The sequence below is a fragment of the Varroa jacobsoni genome, unplaced genomic scaffold, assembly GCF_002532875.2.
Source record: "Varroa jacobsoni isolate VJ856 unplaced genomic scaffold, vjacob_1.0 scaffold_910, whole genome shotgun sequence".
In the NCBI taxonomy this organism is placed as follows: Eukaryota; Metazoa; Arthropoda; class Arachnida; order Mesostigmata; family Varroidae; genus Varroa; species Varroa jacobsoni.
The window spans coordinates 119,140-131,896 of NW_019213812.1; the positions used below are offsets into that span (position 1 = coordinate 119,140).

The 12,757-nt window shown below is 41.3% G+C and overlaps 2 protein-coding genes across 10 annotated transcripts in view; one reads left to right on the forward strand and one right to left on the reverse strand.

Annotated features, from left to right (window-relative positions):
* LOC111264890 (uncharacterized) overlaps positions 1 to 8,957 on the reverse strand; it is a 22,829-nt gene extending 13,872 nt beyond the window's left edge. For 3 of the 8 annotated variants that reach the window (XR_002683142.2, XR_002683143.2, XR_002683141.2), the window contains exons 1-6: positions 8,632 to 8,950; positions 4,646 to 5,308; positions 3,286 to 3,515; positions 2,868 to 3,008; positions 2,216 to 2,512; positions 442 to 1,807 (exon numbers count right to left, since the gene is read on the reverse strand). Coding sequence is in view for 5 of the 8 variants with exons in the window: in XM_022841127.2 (XP_022696862.1) it covers positions 804 to 1,807; positions 2,216 to 2,512; positions 2,868 to 3,008; positions 3,286 to 3,495 (1,652 nt within the window). In the remaining 3 variants the exon portion in view is untranslated. Of the gene's footprint in view, positions 1 to 441; positions 1,808 to 2,215; positions 2,513 to 2,867; positions 3,009 to 3,285; positions 3,516 to 4,645; positions 5,309 to 8,631 lie in introns of all 8 variants that reach the window. The other 5 variants (XM_022841127.2, XM_022841125.2, XM_022841130.2 and 2 more) reach the window with 3 other exon arrangements.
* Positions 8,958 to 9,827: 870 nt separating this feature from the next.
* Positions 9,828 to 12,629, forward strand: LOC111264892 (putative ATP-dependent RNA helicase DDX6). 2 transcript variants are annotated; one of them, XM_022841136.2, is made up of 3 exons: positions 9,828 to 9,919; positions 10,345 to 10,417; positions 11,242 to 12,629. In XM_022841136.2, the coding sequence occupies exons 2-3, from the start codon at positions 10,370 to 10,372 to the stop codon at positions 12,514 to 12,516; spliced, it is 1,323 nt and encodes a 440-aa protein (XP_022696871.1). In that variant the 5' UTR covers positions 9,828 to 9,919; positions 10,345 to 10,369; the 3' UTR covers positions 12,517 to 12,629. The 2 variants fall into 2 exon arrangements, with proteins under 2 accessions (XP_022696871.1, XP_022696872.1); XM_022841137.1 differs by lacking the exon at positions 9,828 to 9,919 and adding an exon at positions 10,028 to 10,052.
* The last annotated feature ends 128 nt before the right edge of the window (positions 12,630 to 12,757 follow it).

The window sequence follows — 12,757 nt, forward strand, 5'->3', positions numbered from 1 at the left end:
CTAGTCAACCTAATTTGCTATGAAATGGTACAAAAACAAGCACGTAAACAGCCTTTGGTTATATTATCTTCGCTGGAAACAAAATATGTAATTGTATCACACAATATATATATATATATATATATATATATATATATATATATATATATATTACTACAGATGTTCTACGAATAAAAACTCTAATCTAACCATGAATATCGACGATGCGTTACTGCATAACAGTCTTTTCATCATGCTAGGACGGTGAATGGAGTCCCTGGAGAATACCTATGCTTGCGATAAATGTAAAGGATTTACCATGAAAGAATGATGTTTCATTACAGTGGCAGGTCTCCCTATGATGTTCAATACATATAAAGAGTAAACCTGTGACACATAAATACGGGATTCCTCAGCGATGCTCACTAAACCCATGCTAATATATTTTATGAATTTGCTTACTTGAAGTTAGCACAATCGGAAAATATACCGGGGTGAGAACAGACACATCACGCGCGCCACAGAAAAGCACTTTGAACATAATAACTATCATTTCGTTAACGGATTCACCCGTTTCCGGCTGCAGGAAGCTTCTTGAGGATTTTCAGCAATGCGTATATACAACTGAATTGAAACTGGTTTGCTAAGCTCGTAACTAATTATTGCACTACGCCATCGTAGAGCTTTAATATTACTTTGTACATGTCATATAAACAGGAGTGTCTTATATAAATATTAGTATTCTTGTCGTCTGCTTGACGCAACCATCTTTGCGTTGTTGTACTGATTTGTTTTGAAGAAAAGTAACTATTTTTGACTTTCACCTTTGAACTGCGTCGACAGCTTGAACACTTGACATCGGCAAGAAATCCGATAGTCGTACCTGGTATGGGATCTTTTTGCGTATTATTTTCTGCAATATCCAGTCCACTGTGTGACCCTCTTCGCAAACCAATGTCACAGCTAACCGGTCCGGTTTGTCGGTGTAATAGCGTTCAGACACGCGGGTACCGCATTCGCAGCAGAATTTCATCGTATCGAGAATGTTTTGTCGTGACATAACGAAACGATCGTCCGGGCATGGCAGGGTGCGAGTCATTCGCGGACGTTTGGCCAGCTCAGAAGATCCATCTGTCTGCTCATCGTCAAGGTCGAGATCGGCTGAAAACTCATTTGCTGTATCGTCTTCTACGGACTCGCCATCGTCTGGGACTATCTTCTCTTCTGATTCCATAACGCAATCTGTATCAGCGTCGAACACACTCTGTTCAACGACTTCATCGGTCGCCTCCGTTTTAAACACATACGATGCCTGGTCGTCTACCTGCGATGGAGTGTCTTGATACACAGGCTCACAGCTCGCACAGTCATTGTTCCCTACATCCACGTCCTTCGGTTCCTCCTTTACTCTCACGGGAGCTAGGTTTTGAATGGCAGTCACTGCAGCATGAATTCGTGTGCGTGCATCAGTGGGCACCGTTGTTGTCGATACATGAGTACGAATTGCGCTTGCAACAACAGCGGTCTTGCTGGGAGTGGCTGCACTAACTGATGTCATTGTAGGTCCAGTAGGTTTTGCTGCAGGCGCAACCGTTAGAGGGACGACCATCTGACCAGTGAGAGGACTACGTATGCTGGTTGTTGGTACGAGAATCACCTGACGTGAACACGCGCCATTTACGTCTGATGTAGACTCCCCTCGTACAAGAGTGTGAATAATAGGATGCCTTGTTAAAATAGAGGGTGGTTTCATGATTTTTATTCGAGGTCGTTGACCAATATCGTCCAGCGCTTGAGGTGCGTGTGTGACAGGCCTAGGAACAACGCCCTAAAAAAAGCGCACTGTGTTCATTGCTTACCAGAAAAACTTTGGATATTTGTAATGTATAATATCATAATAATACAGATACATATACACAAAACGGAAAAGAGGATTGCATGTTAAACAAAAAGAGAGTGATGCCAGAACATGGTTTGCGGGCTGACGCTCTATACGTAAGACGCTAAGAACGTTGGTCGTGTAGCATGTAGATACAACATCAACTAGTAATTGATGACCGCCCTACTTGCTAGCATAGCTAGTTATTTCAACATAAATCTGCTAAAAGAACGATAGATAACGTTTTACGTGTATGTGTGTCTATTGTGGAAATTTGAAAAAGTTAGCAAATTTTTTTATATACAATTTTCATTTTATAGTTTTAGTAATTCCATACAAATAGTCAAATCGACTCACCCTTTCAAGAACGTGATTATGTGCAGGGCAGATATCTCGTATGTAGAGATGTTTGCCGTCCCTGGTTAGACGAATTTTGATATTAAATGGACAGTTTCGAAATTCCGCATCTCCACCGATTCGGCGTGCGAAGCGGCGTCCACCCCTGGTGCAAGCGTAGTACACTTCGGCGAAGATCAGGCTGTGGTTATAGTCACGAATGACTTCTCCCATATGGTTTAACGCAGGGTAGAGCTTTCGTGAGGAACGAACATAAAGATGGACTCCCTTGGCCATCTGAAATTTAGCCACGAGGTTCTGGAACGCAAGGCAAATACACCTAAACGCTTAAACGCTAGCATTTTTGGTTGGGAAAGAGGACTAACTATGATATCTGAAACTCATCCATGCTTGGTCTGCATTCACCTAGCAACGCAAAAATGTGTATATTTTAAATTACATTCAGTCGTTTGTTCCTCTTGGTCAACGCTCTCAATCAATATATCCATGTCATTATCTTTTAGTGGAAATTCTAAACATGTCTAAGGAGAAACCTGCGTATATGTATTATAAAATTCGATTTGTATTTACCTTTTAGCTAAATCATTTTATCATTATAGTCTTGGTTAGGTTAGATAATAGTCTGATCGCAATCTATTATACAAACGCTCACAGTTAAATCTTGGTAGCTGCTGAAGGTAGCTCCAAGATGAAGACCTGGATAAATAGCTTTAGTTGTGTCGACGCAAAATTCTGGTGCCGTAGACGGAGGACTTCGTGATCGCTCTGGAGGAATTTGGACCATAACGCGAATCTAGAAAGGGAACACATGATAATAATTTTTGAAACAGTACTAGGAATAGACTATTCAGTGGATTGTAGTTCGAAGTTTCATATAATATTTTTCCAGGAAAACACAACGTAAGCGATTGTTGACCTCTCCTCTTCCTCGCACTACAAAACGTGAACTTTAGACTGCGGTAAACATTTTCGCTCCATCAAGCTCGAAGTTAAAAGGAAATACTAACGTCTTAAATAGAGGTTACAATACGTATGTATATATGTAATGTAATTAATAACAATATAATTACTTGTTGTGGTTGCGGTGCAAGTTTCGCCGCTGCTTCGTGCGTATCAGTTGCGTTTATAAAGGTGATTTCTGGAATGGGGCTGAGAATTTCTTCCTTAACGACAGAAGTCGACTCTGGGTCAGTCACAACTGGAGTCTGCGTTGGGGATTTCATCAGGACGATCGGTAGGAATGTGTGACTACCATCTCGACGAGCAATTTGGGTCGCCATGTCATCCAGATGGCTTACAACTTCCGCAAAAGAAATACGTCATTATATATATTATATTATAACAATTTGTTGTTGACTATACATGATTAGGCTATGACAGCTGCTGCAAACGTACGCCTAGTTGTTTGGTAAATGTTTATCTTTAACGTTCTTTATTTGCGCATAGTTTGTTTGACGTATGGCGGCCATGAGCAGAGAGTGCAGCCTTTTGTCAATGATTATACACATAGCTAAGCAAGTAGCATTATATACGACTTGCCTTGCTATTAATTTTGAGTTCAAGAGATACTACAAGTGTATAGATAACTTAGATGAACCATCAAATCTAAAATACGAGTACGATGCCCGCAGATTCTCTAAACACAATGTTTACCCCCATAGCCTAGTCAAACTTTCGCTAAATGTAATAACCCTGGCTACAAATGCGCCCGTAAAGTTATTTACTTGTAGCAATCAGTGTAGTGAGAAGACGTCGAACTAAAACAAAACATGATGGATTTATTAATATAAGGTGTTAAAATGTGTGTATATAAAGTTAATATAAGGTTTTTACATTTGATTAGAATATAAAAAAAAAGCCAGTACAGCATGTAGGCTTTCTTTAGATCATTAGAGCAGGTTCAAAACAAGCTGTTCACGTTTTGTGAGCTTTTGGTATCTTTGCCACGAGTGACAACTATCCGTTTAATGATTTCGCTAACCTTTTTCACTGAAAAAAGAACAGAAGGAATAGCTCTGATAGCATTTAGTTTATTAAACACATTTAGTGTAGTACATAAACTAACCTATTTAAGAACATATTTCGAGTTAGATAGAATCAACTAGCCCCGGCTTGGGCAAGAATAATCGCACAATCAGATCGATTTTCTTCTAGTCTAGGCTAGCCAAGCGACGGAACAAACCAGACCACATATAGAGGTTCCACTGTTCTTTATATTGAAAAATAAGGCCATCTGGTACCTTTTGTGTACTACCTTTTCGTCTGACAAGAATTAAAGATCGCCCCTGCTGCATATGACATCATACACATTTGTGTTCTCTCTTTCTCTCTCTGCCTCTCTCTTTCCCGTTTCTATACCTCAGTGCCGCTTAAAATAACGCTAAGCATGCAATGTTCAATGGAGAAAACATGCACCTGTAAAACACTCACTTGAAATCAATTAGCTGGTTTCCTATTACGTCTGCTATTCTGTATTGGCCAAGCCCGTCGATGTACTGAATCGAACAACAACTTCATAACGAAAGCTCATTTGAGACAATTCTAATTTCGTCTATTGGTATTGCTCCGTATCCGTTTCTGTCTAAAAATGGGCGCGTTTTCCACCGAACCGTCCACTCAGACGCGTCCTTGCCGAAAACACTGGGTCATGGCTCACGGTCCGCCTGCACTTCAACACGACTAACCTGATGATTTTGTTAACGCACTGCTGGTGATATGGATGGGAGATGGTGGCTGTAACATTGTGTTTTCGTACGAGCACAGCGCACCCGCCGTCTCGCGAGCGAGAGGATGATAATATTACACAGAGAACCATTTCAGGCGCGCAGGGTCGACACCGAACCGCTCAATGTAAGGGAGAGGGCTGTGTAAGCGGCGTATGAGCCATTTCAAGGAGTTTGAAATCTGAGCACGCGCCGGCTCGAGCATATAGAACGTATCGGACGTTAAAACAACCAGTCCTCAGCGCTAAGGTATTTCTTGCTGAAGTTGAGGATCAGCGATACACAGGCTATCTCTGAGAGTCGGTCCTCTCCCCTGGTTACACTATGCGTGCGCGCAAACAGACAGGCCGACGAATACCGATCAGAAGACCTAAAACGAGAAAGGAAGGTAGAATGGCGCTGGAGTCGCTGCTGGCCGTAGCTATATATGGTGGTTGCGGAGCAATTACGACGACGAAAGCTGGAGGACAAAAACTTGGATTCAATAGGGTTGCGCGGAAACCCCAAATGAACCAGTATTGGCAAGCATGACACAAGCTATGAGTGCTTAATGCTAAGGTGAACTATCGGTATACTTCTGTTAACGTTGTAATGTTCCGCTCAAGATGAAAATCCAATTCATATCTAGATAATAATTCTAAAGGAACACCGTTAAAGCAGGACTATAAAGGCACTATTAGTTTGCTTGGAACCGTATCTCAAATGGTTTGTATACTTTATTTCATTACATTCTTTGTTCGTGAGTAAAATTCCTCAAGTCGAAAAAAATGGTGACCTAAGTCCTACGAAATTAGTTAATGAGATTTTCTTGCATTGCTAGTGCGCGCAGGATCATTCCAAGTAAGCCATGCAATTGTATGATTTGCGGAACTTAATACCGACACCGACAATCGTGCTCTTTGAAAATCATCAACCTCTAGGTATATCCTTGTGAAGGCAAGAAAACAATATGTTGGTTGTCCGTAATTTGTTGATAAACCCTTCAGTGGTATATGTATTTCCCGACGTAAGTTAACAACAAGACAAAACGCGAAAACTAGGAATATGGTTAGTAGCGATGTTGGCCAGACTCATCAGTCTAAGTGCGATAGATATGGTTCAGATAAACGGAAAATCGTCAGCCGTTCACTTTTTCTTTTATGAATCGTCTGCTGCTTGGGGGAACGTAATTCTGCAATGCTCTAGTCTGTGTGCTCAGAACACAGGCTACATCTAGGTATATTCTTTTACATGGGTTAGCCACGGGCTTGATAATGGGAATCTGAACTGGCACACATATAGTAGCTCAGGTCTTGTAATCATTAGTTCTGCGAGTCTGGAAGTTCCCGTGTAAGGATCCATTCGTCTGCTACAAGTTGAAACTACAAAGATTTCAGCATAAAAATCTAACGAATATGCTGCGTACTCCTTCTTTTTCCTTGACTATGCTTGCCTACTGGTCTTTGCCTATTTGTGTTTACAGTTTTTCTATAGCCATCCGTTCACTGGGTTTTGAAGATATAGTTTTTTGAGTACAACAATACATTTGGTTTCTAAAAACAGCATTAGAGAAGACGACTGTTGTCTCCTTATAATAGCATCATTGTTAGATCGACGCTTTATGTAGTACAAAATGTGAAAAAAAAACCGAAATGGTCGAGCGTACAATCGGTAATTGAGACTGGAAATAATTATTATCTACGATATTTCGGTAATATCTTTGTGCCATTTAAGCCGAGATAAACAATGGAGCGTAAAATCTGCGATGCACTATTATACTTTTTTCACTTCAATATGGCCTAAACTAGGTGAATATACGGGTTACCTTTTATATGCAATTCTTTCAAAGAACTATAGTATGATCCAAGAATATTTTTAAGTATCGCAAACATATAGTGAGTTCAAAAATTTTAACCAACCTGATAAAGAAATCTTAGCAAATATATTAGGCTTTTACAAGTGAATCCGGCAAACGACTTGGGCTAGAATGATAATTTTTAATGTGTTAGAGGTATTTTCCCCAGCGCTCTGGTAGCTTCTGTATAGCCATATACCTTTCATCCGCTTGTCCACCAGTTGTCTTTTTTAACGCATAGAAAGCCCCGTGTTCCATAGACTCAAATTACGAGAATAAACAAGTTGAAGCCAACGTTGGTTATTGTTACTTCATATACAGCACAGCTATGAGGTTTTGAGTTGTCGCCAAATATGCAGACTACACGTCTTCGATTGCCGTGTTAACGACCCATGAGTGTCTCTTGTGAACCTCGATATAGCGGGCCATAATCTTTGTTTCATTTTCGGGGAGTATCCCGTAGTAGCAGGTGCCTCTGATATCCATTGTAATCACTGCCGTTACCTTACGTTCGAACCTACTTAACACTATCGCCTAATCTCACATCTTCCCAGGGCAATGCCACTTCCTCGTCCATGCCTTGTCTATCGTAACTATATACGCCACGCACACTTCCAACAGGCCTGGGGTCAATTCACAGGGCAGCTATGTCTAAGCAGCTTCCGCGTTTTCAGGGTTTGAGTTATAAGTCATGTTAGACATAACATGTGAAATAAAGCCCATTAGTTTCTACGTTATGCTATCGTAAAAAACCGCCTCGACTAAGGCAATGCATTCCTCTCCTTCGAACTCTTACACCTGGTTACCTCGTCGCTAATTTTTATTCTCCAACTGTTTGCACCATTCACGTACCATGGTTTCCTTATGGCTAATGTATTTGCAAATTTTCGATTAATTTTCACAGCATTGTGATCTTCGAGGAACAAAAACTTGACCTCTGAGCATAGATCTTCGAGAAAGAAATGGTATTTTCTCCCTGTTTCCCTTTCCTCACTTTTTTTCCCTAGAGTAAATTCAATCTACTATTTTTAGAAAATCAAAGTAGCTACTACGAAATTTTACCCACTAACGGCAAAATATGTCGAGACTGGCGGATTCGCTGCTAACAGTCTAATAACTTCCGCCAAGACTAGTATTGTCGAAGTATGATGCATCGAATAGTAAATCTATCGAGGTGAATATGGGAGACCTGTTATTAAATCATTTATTATTGAGAATGCCAAAATGTGCCTCGTCTGATTTATAGCAATCTTCATTTTCAAGCCTAATCTAAAGTCTGAACAAATATAACAGGTGCCAAGGACTTCCATCAGAATACCTTAAGGACTATTTCTATTTCTCTAGCCGATTCGTTTTCGGAAGCGGATTAATAGACAGTATTGACAGGTATAGCTGGATAAGTACTTGTTGGTATTCTGTGCTACACAAATGGGTCGGGTGTACTTTTGGCCTGGTTCTTGTTTTTAGTTTTTTAGTCGTTTAGAGTTAGCATAGTTGTGACTGACATGAGTGACCTTCTTTGTATACTAGGGAATTAATGGTGGAGTTTTAGTCGGACGCTTTTTGCCCAACCACTTAAGTGTGAACGTTTGTGTACGTTTACTTTGGTTGCTATTTACTCGTATTTTCTCCTATCTTCTTCAGCCCATAGATGAATAATACCACGAGAATCGTCCAGTGCAAAGCCCTGAGATGGATCATCGCTTTTAGCTCACCAGGACAGTCACCTTGAAGTTACGGTTTCAAGGGATGATTTTGACAACAGTTGAACCTAGTGGTGATATACGGATATATCAGTACTAAATCTAACTGCCACTTCTCGCACCCCTGGTACCTTATTGCCTAATAACTTCACCTACCTGTTCATGCTAGTTTACAAAGTGGAATGCCCAAAACGCGGTGCTCTGTGACCATGTGCAATAAATTAAACCGGAATTAACTACTGCAGATGCTGATTCGCGTTATAACTAAGCGTCTTTATGTACCTAGAACAATGATTGCTGTCGTAAGCAGAATACCTAAACATCGTCAAGGCTTTTGTCGCGATCGGTAATTTTACCCTACCACACATGGGCTTACGGCTCAATGTAGCTGGCGCCTTCAGGCGCCAAGATTTAATTGGTTTTCGGCAAGTTCCATACTAACCCTGTGCCGCTAACGCTGCAGTAACCTTCATGGATTCCACAAAGATCAGTAGTGATGAATTTATTATAGACCCGCGTTTCTCGCCTAGTCCTTACGTACAGTAGCTCCTTCAACAACTTCTAACGCATCCTATATTCCTTCTTCTGTACACTCCTAATGTTTGTTGTCTCCTAAACTATTTGCAGGAACGTTCTTATTTCACCACATAATACCCACTCCAACCTTTCTTGCGACTCTGTATGACTTGCCTCCGATTTCAGCTCTACGCAATTCTACACATATTCGATATGTACGTGCAGGATTCGCTTCGTTATTACCTCTAGACTAATCTCGATGTTGCTTCTTGTTGAGATCTCTTATCGATTTTCCTAATATTTCTGTCTTATTGCTTGTCCATTACCATCGATGGCTGGATTCAGTCAGTAAGCGATTAAGCGCTCTTGTCGAACGCCCTAGCTGTAAAGGATAGATATGTAGAGGCCATTTTTCGCTTCATTGGTACTCTGAGCGGACGACGTTGGCAAATGTAATTTTGCTTTGCTTAGTTGTCATACTTCTACGACGCATTCCATCTATGAGGGGCCTGTTGCGGCGGTGTATTCACAATTTGATTCATACATCGAAATTTCGTTAACGCAGAGAGAGCCTCTTATTGCTAGTGTATCTCAATTGAGTGACGTTGCGTTGTCGTCTTGTTGACGTTACTAGAACCCACGAGCCGTAGGAAGGACCCAACGCCGTGGATTCTATTATGTTTCTTTGTCCCGTGCAACTACTGGCTGTATGTTCTGGTCACATGTGATTGTTAGATCGCGCTGCGCATACGTTCCCTTTACGTGTGCGACACGTCTGCATGCGTTGCAGACGTTGGATAGCCTGCCTGCATCCTAATTCCCTTTCTATTTTGAGACGTTTTTGGCGTCCATTCGGGGCCTCGGCTTGCGATTGCGCTACTACATCAGCCATTTGTCTTTAGGCTTCAAACGTGAACGCAGCAAGACGGTAAGTTAATCCATGCCAATATTCAATAATTGGCTATTCAGTCAGAGGAGCCTGCGGACCCTGTGCATAGCTACCTATTATAGTCGTTTGGTGAATCAGCGATCTGACGTTGAATCAATACGGTGATTGTGGTGTAAGATCTACTTCCTTATTTGACGTTCAGTGAATCTGTTTATCTATGCAATTGTTCTGTGTAATTTGCCGATAGCTTTTTGGTTTAGATTTTCTCTAGCTTTTATCGATTGCCACGTGGTTCCGGTACGACTCCGCAGAAATATTAGAAAAGACTTAAGTTATCGATTTTATCGTTTGTTTGCCGTATCTAGTTGATGGATAGTAGGTTTCTGTGTGCGTAAACCACGTAAGCTAAACTGTGTAGCTGATTTGCTGTGGCTAATGAGGTATTTTGTGCATCGAATTTTCAGTGTTCTACATCAATCATAGATCAAAATGGTTGTTGAAGTTACACCCACTTCAAATATTATTGACGAGAGCAATGTAAGTTGAAATTTATCTTTATTTCGAGTATCCTCTAACGGTTTTTGGTAATGAAGCGATATTTTCCTGCTGTGTTTTTGTCCTTTTTGTTATTTACATTACTTCATTAATATATTAGTAAATTACTTAACATGCGTAGTAGTTAATGGTGAAGCCTGAAGAAACGAGGTTAGTGATGTGTGAGCAATGGTTATCTAGCAATGTCTAAGTGACTCAGCCGTGTAGGCCACTGAATAGCAAGTCCTGTCGGCCGAGTATTATATTGACCTTAAGTGTGACCCTTAACAATGTGAGAGCTTCACATTGTCATGTGTACATATATGCTAGCGTTTTCTTGGTGATTCGAAGTGTCGCCGCATTCAGTTGATTGCATGAGTAACGAGCACTATGTATGTAAAGGTGGAATAGATAAGTCTAATACAGACACTGGTATTCACAAGGTACGTTTCAATATCGACAATATTTCAGAACAAATTTTACGTTGGAACAGAGAATAGTTCATTAAATTTGGCCTAGGCGTTAAATGTAAATCGTAGAACAGTCACCAAAATAGTAGGCCATTCAACTGTTTCAGGCTGAATGTCAGCGTAGTGTTATCTATTAGATGTTTTTTGACGTATTAACTTCGTGTTTATACATTAATAACAAAACACTGCTTCGTCCTATGAAAGGGCCTACCGATAAGAATGCGCGATAATGCTAGTCACGGCCACAGCGTGTCTGCCTCAATACGTATGATAGACATGCTGTTGTCTTTGAATTATGCTGATTGAATGAATAAGTTGGTACGTAAGCGATGATTGAACATGAGAATTTTTTTCTAGATGAAGGCTCTACAAATCGAAGATGGGGACTGGCGTAAAGGCCTGAAGGTACCCCCAAAGGATCGTCGCGTACGGACTACAGACGTTACCGACACGAAAGGCACATCTTATGAGGACTTTTGTTTAAAACGTGAGCTTCTAATGGGCATTTTTGAAATGGGTTGGGAGGAACCTTCGCCTATTCAGGAAGAGGCTATCCCTATGGCAAAAATGGGCCGAGACGTGCTAGCCAGAGCAAAGAACGGAACTGGTAAAACTGGTGCATACAGTATTCCAGTACTTAATGCGATAGATGACAAAATGGACAGCATACAGGCTCTAATTTTGGTCCCAACCCGTGAGCTGGCTTTGCAGACGGCTAAAGTATGTTTGCAATTAGCAAAACATACCCTCGTTAAAGTCGGTGTGTTAATTGGTGGTAACCTTGTACAGGACGATGTAAAACGGGCACATCATGGTGCACATGTGCTGGTAGCTACCCCGGGCCGTGCCCTCGATATTCTCAAACACAATGACATCTGTTGCGACAATATTGATAAGGTTGTGCTTGATGAGGCTGACAAGATGCTATCAAAAGGCTTCCTACAGGCGACCGAAGAATTGATGGAGCTACTGCCGAAGCGCAAGCAAATTCTTCTGTTCTCGGCAACGTTCCCGATGGAGGTGCAGTCGTTCGTTAAGAAGTACTGCAGCAAAGATTGTAAAATTATCAATAAGATGACCGAGTTAACCCTCAAAGGTGTCACTCAATACTATGCGTACGTCCATGAGAGCCAAAAGGTCCATTGCCTGAACACGTTATTCTCGAGGCTGCGAATCAACCAGGCGATTATCTTTTGTAATTCACAGCAGCGCGTCGAGCTGCTGGCGAAGAAGATCACTGATTTGGGTTATTCATGCTATTATATTCATTCGAAGATGCAGCAACAACACCGCAATCGAGTTTTCCACGACTTTCGTGAAGGTCAATGTCGTAACCTCGTTTGCACCGATCTGATCACCCGCGGTGTTGATGTTCAGGGAGTGAACGTCGTTATCAACTTTGACTTTCCACACCATACAGAGACGTATCTGCATCGTATCGGCCGATCTGGTCGATTCGGCCACCTGGGTATCGCCGTAAACCTCATCACTGAGAAGGACCGTGACAACCTTGTCATGGTCGAACGTGAACTCAACACTAGGATTGAACCTATACCGAAGCAGATTGACACCAAACTATACGTGGCGGAATCGCACCTCGATTCAGTGGACTCGCAGCTTGACACGATGTAGACGCTGAGGTTACTTTGAGAAAATAACATCAACAACATTTAGGGCTGGTAGGGGTTCCAGGACATTTATGATTTTTCATGGTATGAGAGCCCTTTTCTACATCCGTGTGTCCAGTCAATTACCAATTGTCTCTTAGCCCTGTCACGTCATGCAGCAATTGTACCTGTTCTACGCTAGTTGTCGGAGGACCACAAAAATAACCCAACAAAACTTTACTCTATATAAATATACATGTACTTAT